General features: G+C 35.8%; 1 protein-coding gene across 10 annotated transcripts in view; it reads right to left on the minus strand.

Annotated features, from left to right (window-relative positions):
- Positions 1–22,821, minus strand: part of ALG13 (ALG13 UDP-N-acetylglucosaminyltransferase subunit) — a 114,818-nt gene that overhangs the window by 40,474 nt on the left and 51,523 nt on the right. For 9 of the 10 annotated variants that reach the window (XM_037729087.1, XM_017502133.2, XM_017502128.2 and 6 more), the window contains 3 exons: positions 13,978–14,172; positions 6,006–6,046; positions 1,063–1,240 (listed from right to left, as the gene is read on the minus strand). In XM_037729087.1, the coding sequence (XP_037585015.1) occupies positions 1,063–1,240; positions 6,006–6,046; positions 13,978–14,172 (414 nt within the window). Of the gene's footprint in view, positions 1–1,062; positions 1,241–6,005; positions 6,047–13,977; positions 14,173–21,982; positions 22,149–22,821 lie in introns of those variants that run through there. The other variant, XR_001817472.2, reaches the window with a different exon arrangement.

Consider the following 22,821-nt stretch of genomic DNA (forward strand, 5'->3'; position numbering starts at 1 on the left):
CTCAGTGAAATATTTTAATACCTAGCCTTTTCAGATAATTGAAGATATTCTTTGATGCTACACCCAAACTACATAAGTGATAGTTTCTCAAAGATCACTGGCAATGTGGATTTTTCATGCTTTGTTACATTAAAATCCACTGTTTCATTTTGCACTTGGAAAGATCTATTACAAAATCACACTTTGGTTATATCATGCATTCGTAATTGGGAAACTATTACTTTGCTGACTTATGCAGCTCTTCCAAATGTTGACATATCTCCTCATACAATTTAAGAAACAACATTCAGCTCTACCTTATTATAGGAGTTTTAATTGGTGGGAAGGTGTCAAGCTTATGGTGGAAGATACACATTTTCCAAAATTCTGATTTTGATTTGAAAGCTAAAATTTTGTTTGAAAACAAATATTACTAGTTGTTTATCCTAAAGTGACAGGCTCACTTTGTTCATTTAAGAATATGCCGGCCAGATCAAGTAAGTGTGAATAACAATAGTTTGTCTATCCCTCTTTCAAGTCAGCAAGAAAGGCTCATAATTAATAGCACAAGACTTTTTCCTTAAGTTAATCATTATATTTCATTTAGTATGCAGAAGTGTTTTATAAGTAGTTCCATTTTGTCACAAAGAATACTAAACACAACTATTCAGGAATAAAAACTGAGTAAAAATAAGAATGTCTTTGATTAAACAGAAAAAATAAAACTGGCATTTTTGTACCATTGGTGTGTGGCAGTGAGGAAAAGCTGATTACTTGCACAGTCTGGAGGCAGTGCCAATGTGCCAATTTGTGCTTAGATTCCAGCAGTTTTACCCACCACTAATTTCTATACTCTCATGCAAGCCAGTGAAAGGGACAAATAAAATTTTCGAATTATTGTGAACACTTCTGGCCTCACGAATCCCTTGAAAGAGTCTTAGGGGCCACAAGAGGTCCACGTATCATGCTTTGAGAATCATTGGTATAGTATATGGACCTGATGAAACATATGAAAGCTATTATTAAATTACACAAAATAAAATCCAACTGTCTTTCTTGCTGGCAACCTCATTACATACTCACCATTTGCTGATGCTTCTACTTGTGTGCCATTTTCTCTCTTCACCTCACTGTACAATTGAGGGACGGTTTGATCTACCAGAGGAGGTGGCTCGGTATAGACTGGATAATTCTCTGCATGAAGCTGCTGCTGCATCTGTGGCACATAGACCATGGAGTGCCAGTAGTTGTGGTAATAGCACTTGAGCAAGAAAGGGCAAAAAAGAAACAAGAAACTTTACTTTTCTCTATTCTTAATGTAATACTGTTCCCCACAAACAAAAAAAAAAATAAGAATTGGGCCATGATTTTCAGAGGCAGCAATGACTTTTTTGACCTAAAACCTTGACACTCAGTCTGTTCTCTATTATAACTTTACGATATTTTGCAGCATTTGTATGTCAAAGAATTCTTTCAGGAAAGCATCTAAAAGACCTGTGTAAAAAGATGTCTTTTTCTAATACATATATATTTTATTGCACTTTAGGTGTCTCTTATAGTATTTTTCAACACAAAAAACAATGCCCACAGTATTTAACAACAGGGAACTGGATAAATTATATATCTGTGATGAAATACCATACAGGCAACAAAAATCGTGCTGTCAAATATTTTTAAAAATGCTTGTATTGTTAAAAAAATTAAAAAATTATCATAGATGTGATTTTAGTTTTCTTTATGCCATAGTATTTTCAAAATGACTACAAAGGACACTATGATTTCTAATACAAAAAATAAAATACTCAGCATCTCCTGGTATTCCATAATGTAAAAGTCAGGAGAATATTTTTAAATGCTCAGTGGAACAGATTACAAAGTTTCCACATGTGACTATAATAAACTAACATAACAGAAGGGACAAGCAGTTTATCAATTCTTGAAACTGAATTTAGGAAAAATAGTCTCAAGGAAAAAAAAAAAAACCCACCTCATTACTCTCAACTTATAGATGTATACTATTTGGGAAGACACTTTCTTGACACTGACATGTCTAAAGCTTTACAGAAATCAGTGTCAGGGAATGTGAACTAATCTCAGCATTATCAAGGAGAGCGTAGAGTTTATCATCATCTGACAGATCTTAAGATGCATTATTCCTTTCAGTAAATATGCCATCTTGTTAAATTTTAAGTCGAGTGTATTTCAGGGGGAAAAAGATCCCAGAAAGAATAAAATACAAGAGCTCTCACCTCAAATCAGAGACACCTTTCACTGATAAAGGCATTTATCAGTACCCACCTGCCTCTAGAACTCAGAGGAATGGTAAAAAAAAAAATAAATAAATAAAAATAAATAAATAAATAAATTGTTCAGCAAGTATCTATGAACACATGAGTGCTTTAAAAATACAGCTCTTTATTTTTAAAAATTTTATTAGACTAAGTTCTGGGATACATGTGCAGAACACGTAGGTTACATAGGTATGTATACAGGTGTCATGGTGGTTTGCTGTACCCATCAACCTGTCATCTACATTAGGTAGTCCTCCTAGTACTATCCCCCTCCCCTTGCCCTGCACCCCCTGACAGGCTTCAGTATGTGATGTTCCCCTCCCTGTGCCCATGTGTTCTCATTGTTCAACACTCACTTATGAGTGAGAACATACGGTGTTTGGTTTCCTGCTCTTGTGTTAGTCTGCTGAGGAAAAGTTTCCAGCTTCATCCATGTCCCTGCAAAGGACATGAACTCATTCTTTACTATGGCTGCATAGTATTCCATGGTGTGTGTGTCACATTTTCTTTATCCAGTCTGTCATTGATGGGCAATTTGGGTTGGTTCCAGGTCTTTGCTATTATGAATAGTGCTGCAATAAACAAAGGTGTGCATGTGTCTTTATAGAATGATTTATAATCCTTTGGTTATATACACAGTAATAGGATTGCTGGGTCAAATGATATTTCTACTCCTACATCCTTGAGGAATCACCACAGTCTTCCACAAAGGTTGAACTAATTTACAATCCCACCAACAGTGTAAAAGCGTTCCTATTTCTCCACATCCTCTGCAATATCTGTTGTTTCCTAACTTTTTAATGATCACCATTCTAACTGGCCTGAGATGGTATCTCAACGTGGTTTTGATTTGCATTTCTCTAATGACTAGATGATGAGCTTTTCTTCATACGTTTGTTGGCTGCATAAATGTCTTCTTTTAAGAAGTGTCTGTCCATACCCTTTGTCCACTTTTTGATGGGGTTGTTTTTCTTGTAAATTTAAGTTCCTTGTAGATTCTGGATATTAGCCCTTTGTCATAGATTGCAAAAATTTTCTCCCATTCTGTAGGTTGCCTGTTCACTCTGATGATAGTTTCTTTTGCTGTGCAGAAGCTCTTTAGTTTAATTAAATACCATTTGTCAATTTTGGCTTTTGTTGTGATTGTTTTTGGTGTTTTAGTCTTAGCCATGCCTATGTCCTGAATGGTATTGCCTAGGTTTTCTTCTAGGATTTTTTATGGTTTTAGGTCTTATCTTTAAGTCTTTAATCAATCTTGAGTTAATTTGTGTATATAAGGTGTAAGGAATGGGTTCAGTTTCAGTTTTCTATATACGGTTAGTCAGTTTTCCCAACGCCATTCATTAAATAGGGAATCCATTCCCCATTGCTTGTTTTTGTCAGGTTTGTCAAAGATCAGATGGTTGTAGAAGTGTGGTGTTATTTCTGAGGCCTCTGTTCTGTTCCAATGGTCTATATATCTGTTTTGGTGCCAGTACCATGCTGTTTCTGTTACTGCAGCCTTGTAGTATAATTTGAAGTCAGGTAGCATGATGCCTCCACCTTTGTTCTTTTTGCTTAGGATTGTCTTGGCTATGTGGGCTGTTTTGGTTTCACATGAAATTTAAAGTAGTTTTTTCCAATTCTGTGTAGAAAGTCAATGATAGCTTGATAGTGATAGCACTGAGTCTACGAATTACTTTGGGCAGTATGGCCATTTTCACAATATTGATTCTTCCTAACCATCACCATGGAATGTTTTTCCATCTGTTTGTGTCCTCTCTTATTTCCTTGAGCAGTGGTTTGTAGTTCTCCTTGAAAAGGTCCTTCACATCCCCTGTAGGTTGTATTCCTAGGTATTTTATTCTCTTTGTAGCAATTGTGAATGGGAGTTTGCTCATGACTTGGCTATTATTGGTGTATAGGAATGCTTGTGATGTTTGCACATTGATTTTGTGTCCTAAGACTTTGCTGAAATTGCTTACCAGCTTAAGGAGATTTTGGGCTGAGACAATAGGGTTTTCTGCATATACAATCATGTCATCTGCAAACAGAAACAATTTGACTTCCTCTCTTCCTATTTGAATAATCCTATTTCTTTCTCTTGCCTGATTGCATTGGCCAGAACTTCCAATACTATGTTGAATAGGAGTGGTGAGAGAGGACATCATTGCCTTCTGCCAGTTTTCAAAGGGAATACTTCCAGCTTTTGCTTATTCAGTATAATATTGGCTGTGGGTTTGTCATAAATAGCTCTTATTATTTTGAGATACATTCCATCAATACCTAGTTTATTGAGAGTCTTTAGCATGAAGGTGTGTTGAAATTTATCAAAGGCCTTTTCTGCATCTATTCAGATAATCACGTGGTTTTTGTCATTGGTTCTGTTTAGATGATGGATTATGTTTACTGATTTAAATATGTTGAACCAGCCTTTCATCACAGGGATGAAGCTGACTTGATCATGGTAGATAAGCTTCTTAATGGGCTGCTGGATTCGGTTTACCAATATTTTATTGAGGATTTGCACATAGATCTTCATCAGGGATATTGGCATGAAATTTTTGCTATTGTTGTTGTGTCTCTGCAAGGTTTTGGTATCAGGGTGATGCTGGCCTCATAAAATGAGTTAGGAAGGAATCCTTTTTCTATTGTTTGGAATAGTTTCAGAATGAATGGTACCAGATCCTCTTTGTACCTCTGGTAGAATTTGGCTATGAATCCGACTGGTCCTGGACTTTTTTTGGTTGGTAGGCTATTAATTACTGCCTCAATTTCAGAACTTGTTATTGTTCTATTCAGGGATTTGATTTCTTCTTCATTTAGTCTTGGGAGGGGGTATGTGACCAGGAATGTATCCAGGAATGTATCCATTTATTCTAGATTTTCTAGTTTATTTGCATAGAGGGATTTATAGTATTCTCTGATGGTAGTTAGTATTTCTATGGGATCAGTGGTGATATCCCCTTTATCATTTTTTATTGTGTCTATTTGATTCTTCTCTCTTTTCCTCTTTATTCATCTGGCTAATGGTCTATCTATTTTGTTATTCTTTTCTAAAAACCAGCTCCTGGATTCAATGATTTTTTTGGAAGGGTTTTTTCGTGCCTCTATCTCTTTCAGTTCTGCTCTGATCTTAGTTACTTCATGTCTTCTGCTAGCTTTTGAATTTGTCTGCTCTTGCTTCTCTAGTTCTTCTAATTTTGATTTTAAGGTGTCAATGTCACATATTTCCTGCTTTCTCATGTGGGCATTTAGTGTTATAAATTTCCTTCTAAACACTGCTTTAGTTGTGTTCCAGAGATTCCAGTATGTTGTCTCTTTGTTCTCGTTGGTTTCAAAGAACAAAATACAGCTCTTTAAATGTCTTTGAATTTGTGTAATTTTCACACAAAATGGAAAGATAGTCATAAAAATATTTTAGGATAATTCCTTTATTTTTGAGATAAAACAACACAGTGAAAAGTTAGCATATAATGTTAAATATAATAGCTAGCCTAATATATGCCATTGTGCTGCTTACAGCCCAGTACCCCTCTCTTCAGTTTAACGACTATTTTATAATAAAAGAAAATAAAGCACAAGGAGGCTAAATCAGAAAACTTATATCATATTCAGAGATCTCTTAGATAGAAATAAATTTTTTAATTTTTAGTCCCCTTAGTGCGTTTGGCTTTTGAAGTTCAAGTCTGATTATCAAAATGGCTTATACTTTGAAAATAGGGCTTATCAAAGCAATTTTAACATGCCACTTACCTGCAATCCTAGATTGAAATAGTACTGCAAAACTTTTGTATCTAAAATTAAAAATTAAAAAAAAATTAGTGACTAGACTGATGTAAGCAATTAGAATTATCTTTTTAATAAAAGCTTTTCTGGCCAGGCGCAGTGGCTCATGCCTGTAATCCCAGCACTTTGGGAAGCTGAGGTGGGCAGATCACACGAGGTCAGGAGTTCAAGACCATCCCGACCAACATGATGAAGCCCTGTCTCTACTAAAACTACAAAAATTAGCTGGGGGTGGTGGCAGGTGCCTGTAATCCCAGCTACTCAGGAGGCTGAGGCATGAGAATCGCTTTAACCTAGGAAATGGAGGTTGCACTGAGCCAAGATTGTGCCACTGCACTCCAGCCTGGGTGACAGAGTGATACTCCATCTCAAAATAGGGGAAAAAAAAGCTTTCCTCTTTGGGTATTATTAAGGTAGATATCAATGTAATCTTGCCACATTAATATCACTCTTAATTTTACCTTATAATAAATGACTACTTACCTACCAATATAGGTAAGATTATTTTCTCATCTAAGGTTTAGTTACCAAATACAAATTTCATTTCTAATCTTAATTTTAGGCTGATGTTATAGTAATGTCACTCGGGCAATATTTTAAGAAGAATCCAATAAAGGCATTTTCTCACTTGTTTCAAGACAGAGTTTTTAGTTTAATACACTTCTAGTACATAAGCAATCATTTTGGTCCACAGTTACTAGCACTACTAGACAGTACAGACTAATGTTCTACTGACAGAGGTTAGTGATGCCTGCTGAGACAATTAGAACAATATGAAACTATTCACCTTGCTTTTATTTACCATGACTGACATACCAGCACCAGAACTCCAAAGAGAAGGGCAATGAGCAAGGTAATTTCTCTAGACATTATAAAACTAAACTACTTCATAAACGAACAAAAACTGTTCTTAGCATTACAGTTGTATCTCTAAATGTATTTTTATTCCTTTACCTGAGATCCACACATATTTTTATTTATAAAGTAATAAACCTGAGTTCCAATAATAGATGAACTTTCAGAAAACCCCTCTTTCTTCGGTTAGAGACTTCCTAAACAAAACTGCCATTTAAAAAAAAAAACAGCTTCTATTTTCACTGTTACATGGGAACACAGTATAAAGCCTAATGCTCAAGCTAAAGAATATTTAAAAAAATAGGAAATAAATTCATAAGTGGCATTGGATTCTGCTCCTTGATACAAACATAAATAAAAAAATAACTTGTATAAATATGCACATAGTATTAATAGCCAAAAAGTGAAAGCAACCCAAATTTTCCTCAACTTACAGATAAAATATGATACAGACATACTTTGGAGATATCATAGGTTTGGTTCCAGAACAAATAAAGACAATATTGCAAGGAAGTGAGTCACACCAATTTTTTTGGTTCCCAGGACATATAAAAGTTATGCTTATTGCCGGGCACAGTGGCTCACTCCTGTAATCCCAGGACTTTGGCAGGCTGAGATGGGCGGATCATGAGATCAGGAGATTGAGACCATCCTGGCCAACATGGTCAAACCCAACTCTACTAAAAATACAAAAATTAGCCAGGAGCGGTGGCACACACCTGTAATCCCAGCTACTCAGGAGGCCGAGGCAGGAGAATCACTTGAATCTGGGAGTTAGAGGTTTCAGTGAGCCAAGATCATGCCACTGCACCCCAGCATGGTGACAGAGGAAGTCTCCATCTCAAAAAAAAAAAAAAAAAAAAAGTTATGCTTATACACTATAGTCTTTTCAGAGAATAACAACATTAGATCTAAGAAAACAATGCATATACGTTAAATTTAAAATACTTTATTGCTGGCCGGGCGCAATGGCTCACGCCTGTAATCCAAACACTCTGGGAGGCCAAGGCAGGTGAATCACTTGACGTCAGGGGTTTGAGACCAGCCTGGCCAGCATGGGGAAACCCCATCTCTACTAAAAATACAAAAATTATCTAGGCATGGTGGCGAGCGCCTGTAATGCCAGCTACTCAGGAGGCTGAGGCAGGAGAATCACTTGAACCCAGGAGGTGGAGGTTACAGTGAGCCAAGATCGCGCCACTGCACTCCAGCCTGGGTGACAGAGACTCCATCTCCAAAAATAAATAAATAAATAAATAATTAAAAAAACACTTTAGTGCTAAAAAAATATGCTGACAGAAATGAAGAGAGAAAAGGGAGAATATGTTGTCGGAAAAACAGTGCCAATAGATTTGCTTGACACAGGGTTGTCACAAATCTTCAATTTGTAAAACAAAAAAAATCACAATATCTATAAAATACAATAAAACAAAGTACAACAAAATGGAGTATGCCAACACATCCATACGCTGGAATGTTTTGGCCATAAGAAAGAAGAATGCACTGATACATGTGACAACATGAACCTTAAAAACAGTATGCTTAGAGAAAAAATGTTGTAAAAGACCACATATTGTATGATTCTATTTATATAAAATGTCCAGAATAGGCAAATCCATTGATAAAATAGAGGAGTGATTGCTAAGGCCAGGGAGAATGGGGAGCACCTACTAATGAATATATGATATGTTCTCAGGGTTAATAGAACTTAGATGGGAGAGTGAATGGGGAAAGAATTTGAGTTGAATCACTATGCCAGCAAATGCTTAGGAGAAGAAAATCCGCTACATAGAGTTCACATAGGAGCAGAAAGAGATAAGGTTAGAACAGAGACTAGACTGTGGAAAGTCATAAATGCCATACTTAGTCTGTTGAACTTTAATCTACACACAACAAAAAATGACTGAAGAGTTCTGAGCTAGGAAGAGACACAAAGTGGAACAGTACCAGAGTAATGAGACCAATGGAGAAGCTACTCTAATTGTTCAGGGACAAAGCGATAAACGCATGATCAAGGAAAGAGACAATGGATATTTTTTTAAAACCCTCTGTGAAACCCAGATTTTTAATAAATCAGCCAAGGTTAACATGCAAAAATCAATTCTATATTTATGTACAGGACAAAATAGGAAAAAAAAAGTTTTAAAATTCTATTTACTACAGCTCCAAAAACCCAAATACACAGGAACACATCGATGATAGACTGGATAGGGAAAATGTGGCACATATACACCATGGAATATTATGCAGCCATCAAAAAGGATGAGTTTGGGTCCTTTGTAGGGACATGGATGAACTTGGAAACCATCATTCTCAGCAAACTGACAGAAGAGCAGAAGATCAAACACCACATGTTCTCACTCATAGGCAGGTGTTGAACAATGAGAACACATGGACACAGGGAGGGGAGCACTACACACTGGAGTCAGTTGGGGGGAAATAGGGGAGAGACGGTGGGGGGTGGGGAGTTGGGGAGAGATAGCATGGGGAGAGATGCCAGATGTAGGTGATGGGGAGGAAGGCAGCAAATCACACTGCCACGTGTGTACCTATGCAACAATCTTGCATGTTCTTCACATGTACCCGAAAACCCAAAATTGCAATAAAATAAATGGGAAAAAAAATGTTGAGAAATCAAACGCAGCCTAAATAAATTGACAGATATACTATGATACCATGTTCATGAATTCAAAGAGATCATATTGTTAAGAACTGACATTCTCCCCAAATTGAGCTATAGATTATAAACACAATCCCAAATTTCCAGAAGGTTTCTCTTCTATTTTTGGTAAAATTTGATAGTCTAAGAGAAATGCAAATTACTCACCTTACTTCAAATATCTTACTAAAAAGACAATGTGGTAATGGTGTAAGGATTAAAAAATAGATCAATGCAATAGAATAGGGCACACAAACAGACCTGCACTTAAAACGGTCATTTGATTTTTGACTAAAACACCAAACTGATCCAACAAGGAAAGAAAAACCTTTTGTACAAATGGTACTGCTGGAATACTGGAGATCCATAAAGGCAAAAAAAAAAAAAAAAAAAAAAAACACAAATCACCTCAACCTCCATCTCATACCATCCACAAAAATTAATTTGAGATGGGTAGTGGACTTCAATATAAAACTAAAAGCGTTACGCTTTTTAAGGAAAACACAGGAGACAATCATAATGACTTGGGAGTAAGGCAAAGGTGTTTTTTTATTTTATTATTTTTTTTTTTATTTGAGTCAGAGTCTCATTCTGTCACCCAGGCTGGAGTGCAGTGGCATGATCTTGGCTCAGTACAACCTCCACCTCCTGGGTTCAAGTGATTCTCCTGCCTCAGCCTCCCAAGTAGCTGGGCTTACAGATGCATATCACCACACCCGGCTAAATTTTATATTTTTAGTAGAGGTGGGATTTCTCCATGTTGGCCAGGGTGGACTCGAACTTCTGACCTTAAGTGATCTGCCTGCCCTGGCCTCCCAAAGTGTTAGGATTACAGGTGTGAGCCACCATGCTCAGCCAGTTTCTTAGATTACAGAAAGCAATACACACCAAAAAAATGATCAATTAGATTTCATCAGAATTAAAATCCTCTACTCATCAGAAGGCACCATGAAGAAAATAGATAAGCCACAGAATAGGAGCAGATATTCAGAAAATATACCTGACAAAAGACTAGCATAGAGAATATGTAGAGAACTTCCACAACTCAATAACAAGCACCAAATAAGGGAGTAGTCAAAATACGTGAACACTTTACAAAAAAATATGCAAATGGCCAATAAGCACATGAAAAAAGTACCCAAACAACTGGACATTCACATGCAAAAATATGAATCTACACATAGACTTTACATACTTCACAAAAAAAGTCACTCAAAATGTATCACACAAGTGAAATGCAAAACATAAAACTCCTAGACGGTAACAGGAAAAAATCTACATGACCTTGAGTCTGGCAATTGCTTTTTAGATATAATACCATAGGCATGATACATAAAAGAAATAATTTTTAAGTTGGAGTTCCCTAAAATTAAAAATATCTGCTCTGCGAAAGATACTCAAGAGAATGAAAAGACAAGCCACAGACTTGGAAAAAGTATCTGCAAAAGACATACCTCATATGATAGACTGTTACCCAAAATATACAAAGAACCCTTAGGACTCAGTACGTAAACAACTGAATTAAAAACGGGCCAAACACCTTAACAGATGTTTCATCAAAGAAATACAGATGGCAAATAAGCACATGAAAAGATGCTCCATGTTGGACTTCACAAAGAAAATGCAAATTAAAACAATGAGATACCATTATACACCTATTAAAATGGCCAAAATCCAAAACACTGACAACACTAAATATTGGCATGAATGTGGAACTACAGAAACACTCATTCATTGCTGGTGGGAATGCAAAATAGCCATTCTGGAAGACAGTTTGACAGTTTCTTATAAAAGAAAAGATATTCTTATTCAATCGAGTAATTGTAATCCTTGGTGTTTACCCAAAGGAGTTAAAAATATATTTCCACACAAAAACTTGCACATGGATGTTTAGGGCAACTGTAATAGAAAGTGGAAGCAACCAAGGTGTTATTCAGTAGATGAATGGATATATAAACTGTGGTACATTCAGATAATAATTTGGTGAGGAATCTTAAATATATATTGCTAAGAGCCAATCTGAAAAGGCTATATACTGCATGATTGCAACTATATGGCATTCTGGAAAAGTCAAAACTATGGAGACAGTAAAAGATCAGTGATTGCCAGGAGATGGGGGATGAACAATAATAGGCAGAGCACACATTTCTGGGGCAGACACACTCCATTATAGCATCTATGTGATGCTATAATGAAGGATATATGCCATTATACATTTGTCCAAACTCATGAAAGTGCAACAGAAAGAATGAACACTAATATAAACTATGGCCTCTGGGTGATAATGATGTGCCAAGGTAGGTTCATCATTGTAGCAAATAAACCATGCTAGTATGGTGGGGGACACTGATAACATGGGAGGCTACAGACATGGGGGGGCTGGTGGAAAATGGGAAATCCCTATGCCTTCCTCCCAATTTGGCAACGAACAGAAAACTGCTCTACAAAATAAGATTTTTTTTAAACATGCTCAGTCACCAGAATGGATAAAGTTAAAGACAGTGGCAACAATAAATGTTGGTGAGGAAGAGAAACAACTGGAATTCTCATACACTGCTGGTGGAAGTGTAAAATGGTACAACTTTGGAAAAATGTTTGGCAGTTACTTATAAAAGTAAACACATATCTCTTTACGACCCGGCAATTCCACTGCTAGGTATTTGCCCAAGGGAAATAAAAATGTATGTTTACAAAGACTTTTACAAGAATGTTCATAGCAGCTTTTTTCATAACAGCCCCAAGCTCCAAATAGTCCAGCTATCTATCACCAACAGGAGAATGGACAAACTGGAATGAAATGCTACTCAGCAATGAAGACAAGTGGGCTACTGACACATGCAACAACAGACAAATCTCAAAATTATGCCAAGTTTAAGAAGCTTTCCATAAAGATTATATACTACAAGATTACATTTATATAAAATTCTGAAAAGGCAAAACTAATGTATGGTGGAAAAAAGTCAGAACAGTTGTTGTCTCTAGGGGGAACATGGGAAAAACTGGGAAGGAGCATGAGGCAACTTTGTGGGACAATGTTAATACTTTATACCTTGATAGGGATTTGGGTTACACAAGCGTGTGCATGCATATGTTAAAACTAAGCTAATGTGCACTTAAGTTTTGTATATTTCATTATATGTAAACTGTACATCAAGAAGTAAAAAAATCTACTTAATAATATGTATCCTGAGGTTTTTATGGGGAAGTGTACAAATGTCTACAATTTACAAATGATACAAATGTGTCAAAAAGAAGATGGATTAATAGAGATGGATGGAGGGAAAGACTGGATAGATATGTGATAAAGTAGTTAAACATTCATGATAGAATATAGGTGATAGATAAGACTTCATTTTAAAATTCAACTTTGATGAGTGTTTGAATATATTCATAGTAAAATATTAGGAAAAATACAAAATCAGAATTTTGTGGTGACTAAGTACATCTCAGGCATAGGTAGGTAATGGAAGGGAGACAAGTAAAGGAATCAGGGTTTAGATATTGGGCAAATTAGGTAGAAATGATACCACTTAACAAAATAGAAAACCAAGGAGAAAAGTCAATGTTTTGTGTGACTTGGGGAAAAGATAAATATGAGGAATTTCATTACTGAAATGAAAGCTAAAAACTAAATGAAAATGTCCAGCAAGTATCTGGAGAGAAGTAACTAAAAACTTTTGATGCCAAGGCTAGCTAGATTTAAGAATCAACTACATAGAAATAACAGTGAAGTTTAAGGATAGGAAAAAAACAGAAGGGAGCTAAAGAAAATCTTGGTGATTAGGTGTTGGAAAAAAAAAATAGAGAAGCAGCTAAAAAAAAAAAACAAGAAAATGTTATAGCAAAAAAGTATAAGTAAGCTACAAACAATTCTCGACTATAATTCTCTTGAGAAATATGTCAATGAGGGGTAATAAAGAACTTCCAATGAAAAACTACTCCTTAGATGTTTAAGAAAACACGGCGGAAATTCAAAGCAGATAAGACTCCTAATCCCCACTCCCCCAAATCTTTAAAATTCAGCTGAAATTCTAGATATAAAATATTGCAATAATTCATGTACTTGTGGAAACAATTTAAGAAATAAAGAAAAATTTGATACCAAGTCCTGTTTTGCAAAAAGACAGTTAAGAAAATCAAAGAGCCATTTGAGAATCTTCTTCAGGGTAGGCATGTAGCTACCAAAACGAAACACAACAAAAAAACAGCAGCACACATCAACTCAACCATTCATTTGTTGATTATGTAGAAGATATTCTGTTTTCAGCTTTTAATTGCTCCTTTCCTTAGTCACTTCCTGCATTGTGTTCTCAAGTCAATTTTCATTTGGTTCCCCATTTCCCAACAGGTCAACCAAAGAGAGATATACTCTAAAAATATTTTTTAAATCTCAGACCCCTCACCTAAGTCTCAAAATCTACTTACCTTGAGGCAAATCACTGCCACTTGGATCACAGGAATAAGATGGAGGTGGTGGTGGTGGTAAATTTGAAGCCTCTCCCACATCAAGAGGAGGAGGAGGAGGAGGAGGAGGTGGTGGTGGTGGTGGTGGTAGTGGTAGAGAGGTACCAGCATGAGGAGTAGGAGCAGAATGGCATGGATAGGATGGTGAGGCAATCACTAACAAAGAAACAAAACACAACAGAGCAATACACAACTATAACACCTTATGAACAGTAGGTTCATCTACTTTTTTTGTCTCCAGTATGGTCAAAGAACTCAATTCTTATGGTTTGGCTTAAAAAAAAAAAAAAAAAAAAACATGGACAGTGAATTGTCTACATTCTCTTACACATAACAATCGAGAACTAGTTTATTACAGGTCGTTTTAAGAAAATTACTGGAAATTAAAAGGGAACAAACTGGAAGACGCAGAGCTTTGACTATCAGACTTTGAACACTTAGCTAACAGGTACATAAATAAAAGGTAATTATAGGAAAATTTTTACTTAGCTTAATTCCCAATGCAAATTTAAGAATGTTTTCAGCAATCTGTCACGCTCAGTTAAATCACAAAATGTAGAAGCTAATAAGAGATGGACTGAAGTGGACAGATTACAGATTTTAGCAATCGTTGAAGGTTTCTACTGGTAGCATCTGAGGAATATAGGGAACTTTAAATCATGACTGTCCCATTTCTAAGGAGGTCCAGGATCTAAAAACAGGCTAGATACAATATCGTATCCTTTTAACTTTCTATACCTGTTACTACAGCTTAGAAACAATCAATACTCATTTAAAAGTTTGTTTTTGACATAAGAAATTCAGATGTAATTATGTTTAAATATTAATCCTCTATGATGATAAAGGAAACAATGTATTTACAACCTAGTTAAAACACATTATCTGCATAGATAACGTAAGTGGTAAATTTGTTAATTTTTTTTTTCTTTTTACAAAAGATGATTAATACAAACCCTTCAAGTTTAACTGCATCATTTTAGCCAGCTTAAATTCAAGTACAAAATTTCATCATTGTGTTATCTGCGTTATCATTTTAATCCTGAGAAACACAGTGTTTCAGTCTTATTCTATAAAGGTTTAAATTCAGAGTTTTAGCACACTCAGTTTAGCATAGAAACAATTCACACAAGCTGAATTTGTTACTCTGATGTTTTAGCAAGACATAATCCACATTGTTTCCATTTACTGATCAGTACTAACAATATACTCACCTATATCACTTGTACAATTACAGGCTAACACTAATAGATCTATGTCTTTGGGTGATCTAAAACTATATAAACAACTTTTTAGGAGTAATATAATTATTATCTCTTTATTGTGGTATTGGTTACACAACTCTGCATTTGTCAAAGCTTACAGAACTGGGCACCAAAAATGAATTATACTATATCTAAATTAAAGAGTAAATTTTTAAAGCTTGCTCAACTAGCTGTTTTGGAGTTTTATCATATATTTAGAAATCTCTAATTTTACAGTTTTGGGAGAAGAATTTAATTTTCAGAATATCTCCAAATGTTGTAGATACAGATTTTTTTAAATAAAATGGTTGCAACAAAACTCTGCTCTTACTCCTTTTAAACTAGCACTGAAAACAAATCATACCATCTTTTTAAAAAAGCAAATGAAGAAAGGCAATTAGCTAAAGATAGTAAAATGTTATTATGATCACTAGGTAAAAACCAACTACTAGACATAGAAATGGCTAAATACATTCTCACGGGCCTGAAAGAATCAAGAGTAGAAACAATTTGGAGGTTACTTTGTCTGAATTCACCTTCCTTATAAATGCACAGTATTACAATAAACCCTCTACAAAAAAGCTTTTACAATTTTAAGTTTCTATAGAGATGCATCAGCATCTCATCCTTAGACTTACAAAGAGCTCCACAGGCTTAACATATATAATTCAAGGGATGGCTCAAGAATTATAGAAACGTCTTCTGAAATACTAGTAGAAATCAAGGTAATGCATTCAGAATGCTAATTTCCCCCATCCCTGTAGCTGTAGTCTGCTTCAGGACACTTCAGAAGAGAACATAAATATATAAAAGAAGATACTGTTGCTTCTCCAAAAATCACAGAGCAGGGCCAAGGCCAAGGTGTGGTGAGATGCAGCAGTGCAAAATTTAAAGGGCTACGCAAACTAATACAAAGAAAACTGTTATGAATACAACATCAAAATTTTCAATAAAGACAGGATCCAACCCTGTACTTGCATGACCCCAAGAGTATATGCCTCACTCAACTCACCTTAAACATGGTACACAGATCCTGTCTTTATTTAAAATTGATACTTTGTTCTCAAATTTTTTATATTAATCTTTACTTTTTTAATGATGAATTAAAGTGTTATTTATCTTGACTACTGTGGGGTGTGTGTGTTTTTTTGTTTTTGTTTTTGTTTTTTTGACATTCTATTAAATTTTGCACTCAGGGAGAGTCGCTGATCCCAGCCCTGGCAAAAGACTTGGGAACATTTACTGAAATCCAGAGCTTGAAGTTGACAGGATTTAATGCCTAAAAGGAGACTCATAATTAAGGGCAATCATCACATGTAGTTACCTGGCAGATTAGCAGCCACTTAAGGATGGGAGGGGCCTGCCAGAGAGAGATATGAACAACAAAGTGGGAAAAATCAGTTGTTTCATCTAGAGGATGGACAAGAATTACAAAGAGCAACTAAAAAGCCATCGGATCTAGTAAAGTAGATCTACAGTTGAGGTTAAGTGACTAAACAAAAAGTAAATAAATGAAGGCAGTATACATTTTAAGAAAAATCTGGCATTTAAATGGTAATCTTTCAATGATTCCACAAATAAAACATTACAATTCTTGCTTCATCTATCACTTGAATTTAAGCTCAGACAGCTGCTGGAAGCAGATAGCAAATGTTCTCTCCTACAACTAGCAAAAAGTAGTAAAACTAGGGTCTACATTGACATTTCCAGTGAAAAATTTATATCATCATTAATTAACATTTATTGTTTTTGTTCCAGGTACTGTGCTGAGCACTTTTTTTTTTCCTTTGAGATGAAGTCTTACTCTATTGCCCAGGCTGGAGTGCAATGGTGTGGTCTCAGCACACTGCAACCTCCAATTCCTGAGTTCAAGTGATTCTCCTGCCTCAGCCTCCCAAGTAGCTGCGATTACAGGCACCTGCCACCACGCCCAGCTAATTTTTATATTTTTAGTAGAGATAGGGTTTTACTATGTTGGCCAGGCTGGTCTGTAACTCCTGACCTCAGGTGATCCACCCACCTTGGCCTCCCCAAGTGCTGGGATTACAGGTGGGAGCCACTGCACCCAGCCCACTTTATCTTTTTATAAATGAAACAGATACAGCAAACTAATCAAATATATATTGCTTAATGAGTCATTTTAATGTGGATACTACCCATGTCTAGAAATACTTCGTTAGTCACTTTTTCCCTCCTAACAAAACCAACCATTATTTTGACTTTAAATAGTAATCACTTCCTTAGGGTCTTTTCAAAGCTTTGTCACTCAAATGTGCATCCTTGAACACTAGTTTTTAGTCTTGTTCATTAAAAAATTGGCTATTTCTTGAATCTCCTAATCTATCGGTCCCTCCATCTATTTCCTGACAGTTCTGCTTTAAAGGATCTGGGCACTTTGACCTGACAAGCTTCCCACAGTCTGGATTTTGCAGATTACATACTCATGGTGCAATTCAACATGTATTCTGTATTTCCTGTCAATAGGTAGCTAGATCCAGGAGACTGAATCAGACGCAGGATTGATTTCTTTGGCACATCTATAGTTAATGTTTGACTATCTTTACAATCTTAGTAGCTACTGATGTTTAATGTCCATCCATTTTATAGGAACTGCAAAATTATTCTGTCACTTTTTTATTGATTATTGATTAGTTAGAATACTATTACAAAGAGATACTTCTCCTCATCTATTTGGTTATTCAGTGGTATAGTTCATACAAGGAAGGCAGAATAAATGTTTATTTCATGTTTCTAGTTTTCAAGAAAATGAATTTATTTCCTATCATCCTCTTAAAGCAAGCAATTTAAAAAATATCATTAAGAACTTCGACATACTTGGTATATTCCAATCTAGTGCAATGATCATTGTTGAGGCTCAAATTGTTCCATCTTTGACCAGTGGGAATCTCTCTTTGTGATGGCTTCTGAGTCCTTTTGACATGATGCCTATACTCTTTGATATGTTCCTTGCTATCTTATATGACAAGATGTTCCAGGCTGATCTTGAACATTTCCTGCCCAGACCTGGAATCAGCCATTTCTCCATAGAGCCCAGTTTTTTTCTTTTTTAAAGAAATAAATGGTATTTTAAGATCAAAAGCTAGGTATTAGGGATACTTTTTGTTTACAGACCTTTCAGTGGACAGAGCAAGGAAACATATACATATATTTAAAGATATCTCAAGTTCATACTGATACTTCTAATTCAAATTCAAAACTATAAAAGCTTTTAATTAGCCTCTATAACAACTGCAAGAATTTTTTTTTCCACACTAAGAATCCTGATTTACAAGGACACAGGGTATAAAATTAGAATATCCCATAATTACTCATTTACTTTAGCCCACATTACACAGTCTCAGAATAAAACTGAGTATCTATATAAAAGAACCTGATGTGACTGAGAGCATGAAAAATGCTCTGCCCATCTTTGTCCATATTCACTCAATTCTACCATTAAAAAAAAATAACTATATCTACACCCTCCAAACATAAGGCTATTACGGCTATTACATAGTATAGTCTCAACTTCTCACCCCTCATTTGTCTTACTTCTACAGGTAACTATGTATTTAATCACGTTCTTATGTCTCTAACATCTCTAATTGGTCTGTCTCTAATTGTTCGGGTAGCCTGAAACTCTAAGCTCATTCTCTAGTCTACTGTTGTCCAACACAAGTTTTTGTGATGGTAGAAATATTCTATATCTGTGTTGTCCAGTACAGTAGCTACTAGCCACATGTGGCTTTGAGCACTTGGTATGTGGCTAATGCAACTGAGGAAATAAAGGTTTATTTAACTATAATTAATTTCCATAGGTGGCTAGTGATTACTCTGCTTGACAGTACAGCTCTCAGAGATTCATCAGAAGGGCTCATGGGAATAATATTATTGGGTTCTTACATGTTGCCCTTTGTGCTTGAAAATCAGTTTGATTGGATACAAAATTATTAGTTCACATATTCTTTCCCTGGGTATCTTAAATGTTATTTTATTTTCTTCTAGCATAAAGCAATACTGTCAAAGTTTGATGATTATCATATTTCTCTTATATGCCATAAACTTAGATACTAAGGACTTTTTAAGTCTAGTAATTTTATTAGAATATTCTGTTGTTCATTGTTCTGGGTCAATATTCTCAGGTATTCAGGATGCTGTTTCAAGTATGTACTTTTAAAACTTTCTAAACTTGATATGGTTTGGCTTTGTGTCCCCACCCAAATCTCATCTTGAATTGTAAATTGTGTTGTAATCTCCTGGATCATGGAAGTGGTTTTTGCTATGCTGTTCTTGTGATAGTGAGCAAATTCTCACGAGATCTGATAGTTTTATAAATGGCCGTTTCCCCTGCACTTTCTTTGTCCTGGTGCCTTGTGAAGAACGTGCCTGCTTCCCCTTCACCTTCTGCCATGATTGCAAGTTTCCTGAGGCTTCCTCAGCCATGCAGAACTGTGAGTCAATTAAACCGCTTCCCTTTATAAATTATCTAGTCTCAGGCATTTCTTTATAGCAGTGTGAAAACAAACTAATACAAAACTTCAGCAAAGTTTTCTAAATTATAGCTTTTAGTATTTTTGTTCCCTTACTTTGGTTTTCTTTTTCAGGGACTTCTATCCATGTTTGCTTTTATTTGTCTAACTTCAAATATGTCGCTTTAAAATCTTTATCTCCATTTTTTTTTTCAATTTTAGATTTCCCCCTTCTTACATCTTTATCTTTTAAAAAAGTTTATGACTGGGCGTGGTGGCTCATGCCTGTAATCCCAGCACTTTGGGAGGCTGAGGTGGGTAGATCACTTAAGCCTAGGAGTTCAAGACCAGGTTGGGCAACATGACAAGACCCTGTCTCTACAAAAACACAATAATTAGCCGAGTGTGGTGGCATGTGCCTATAGTCCCAGCTACTGGGGGGGCTGAGGCAGGAGGATCGTTTGAACCCTGGAGATCCAGGCTGCAGTGAGCCATGATCATGCCACTCGCACTCCAGTCTTGGTGACACAGCAAAATCCTGTCTCAAAAAAAAAAAAAAAAAATTAAAGCCTACAGCACTCTTATTTCTCTTAAAGCATTATCTGCTGCACATACAGAGTGAGTATTGCTGATTTGGAAATCTGAAATTCAAACTGCTCCAAATTCCAAAACTGAGTGCCTATATAGTGCTCAAAGGAAATGCTCACTGAAGAATCTTGGATTTTCAGATTAAGGATGCTCAACAAGTATGCAAATATTACAAAATCTTAAAAAAAAAAAAAAAAAAAAAAAAAAAAAAAAAAAAAAAATCCTATGTTCAAAACACTTCTGGTCCCAAGCACTTTGTATAAGGAATACTCAACCTGCATTTGCTCAAGCTCATTATAGTTTAGTCGCCATTACTAAAATGATCTTCTCCCCTTTATAATTATTTCTTGAGTTCTATCACCTCAGGTGAGTTTTTCTAATTCTGATTTATGTTATTCTTAAATGTTTTGTATTATTAGTATCTTTAGCTCATTTTCAAATAGTTTGTCATGGTTTTTAGTTTGTTTAGTCCTGCTTAGTGTTTCATTTCTAACATGTTTTCACTGCCTGTAGGGATATTATTCTGCTTTTTATTCCCTAAGATATATTTGCGTAGTATTTGACCTTAATCCTTTTGTTCTTTTTCCAGACCTGCTCTTTTCTCTATCCTGATCAATTCAGATTGCACTCTTAGCAGTCTCTTCCCAGTGAGGAATACTATCCTAAAAGGGAGCTCTGGCAGGTCAATTTTGAAGAGTTAGAGGTTAAACTGTTTCAAGCCCTTTAAGTCCTCTACTATGTGGCTCATGCACTCACCTAGTATTAGAAAGACCAAATCCCTTCCCAGTTTTGGCTGCTGCTTCCAAACTGTCCGCCCCACTTTTCAGTGCATTCTTATTCACTGGAATTCTCAGATACAGAAGACAACATCCTCAATGCTTCTATGTTCTTGCTCCCTCACAGACCCTGATAGCATGCAAGTCTTGTGACTGGTGGTTTGTGCCTACCTGCTTAAATTCTGGGGTTCATGGGGATACCTTGTCACTTAGTTTTGTTGTAGGTGTCATGGATTTTGACTTCACTATTTCCATTTTTATTTGGAGATTCAGATTGAAAAGATAATGCTGTTGTTGACACCACCTTCCTAGAATTCTACTGAAAATTTAAAATGTTATTAACTCATTGAAAGTCCACAACCACTTCATGAATTGGTACTAACAGTACTCCCAAGCCATAGATAAAAAGCTTCAATAGTTTGTACAAAATTATAGAATTAGTAAGTCGTAAAACCAGGATTCTAATCCAGATCTTTTAAATTCTAGAGCCTGTATCTTTTATTATGATATTTACAGGACAATTATTCATTACAAAGGAATGTATTTTACAGAATTCCTACAAAGTTTGCTATAAAATGAGAAACATTTCTATCTTAATTCTTATATGATAAAATTTAACTAATGGTTTGAAAAACTAGTACAAGTCCCCCAATTCAGCAGGTAGCAAAATGACATGCATAAAATCTTACCAGAGCAAAATTTGCAATAAACTTAAATCCCTGACTCTCAAATCTCATGGAATCCTCAATGGCAGAACATACTTTATTAAGTAGGTTAAATAAATTTAATTCTGGAAATTAAACTAATGATATATAATTACTAGAATAGCTGGAGGTGCATGATTATGAATAGGAAAAGAGGCTTCCAAAGTAAGCAACCGCTAATAACCTACCTGGCCTGCCTTGTGTAGGTGGAGATACAAATAGAGGCTGTATAGCATTCTGTGAGGAAACTGAAGTGGTAATACTAGCTTGATTAACTGCTGCACAGTTAGATAAGACTGGAGCTGGAACATTATTGGCACAGGAAGCTGCAACTGGTACAAAATTTCCCATCACCTGTAAGTGTGGAAGAAAGTTCAAAACTCTAAGTTTGGTTTCTCAAACAATAGTAGTTTGTTTTCTGATCCTAAACTTCAGAAAATAGTCATTAGTTTTGACAACTAAAAACACTGAAAATCCATCTTCATGTAAACCTTATACAGGAATGTTATTTCTTTCAGGAGATCACAGGTTACTTGAGAGCTTGAGAGCTTTAATTTCTTAATTCATTTATTTCTAAAAAAGTAATACATTAATATGATTTGAAAATCAAGTATTAAATCATATGCAATGGAAAGTTGCCCTCCAAGCCCTGTCCTCCATCTGCCTAGTTGCCAGCTCCCCGAACAGTTAACCTCTGGGCTTCCTGAATATTTCAGAGATTTGTAATATATATTCATAATATATATTCATTTTTACATGCATATATATGGCCCCCACACAAGATAAAACCTTTTGTTTTTTTGAGACAGGGTCTCACTCCCATCGCCCAGGCTGGAGCGCAGTGGCATGATTTCAGTTCACTGTAGCCTCAACTTTCCAGGCTCAGATGATTCTCCCACCTCAGCCTCCTGAGTAGCTGGGACTACAGTCATGCACCACCACGCCCAGCAATTTTTTTTTTGTATTTTAGCAAAGATGGGGTTTTACCATGTTGGCCAGGATGGTCTCGATCTCCTGACCTCATGAT

The sequence above is a fragment of the Cebus imitator genome, unplaced genomic scaffold, assembly GCF_001604975.1.
Source record: "Cebus imitator isolate Cc_AM_T3 unplaced genomic scaffold, Cebus_imitator-1.0 Scaffold292, whole genome shotgun sequence".
Lineage (NCBI taxonomy): Eukaryota > Metazoa > Chordata > Mammalia > Primates > Cebidae > Cebus > Cebus imitator.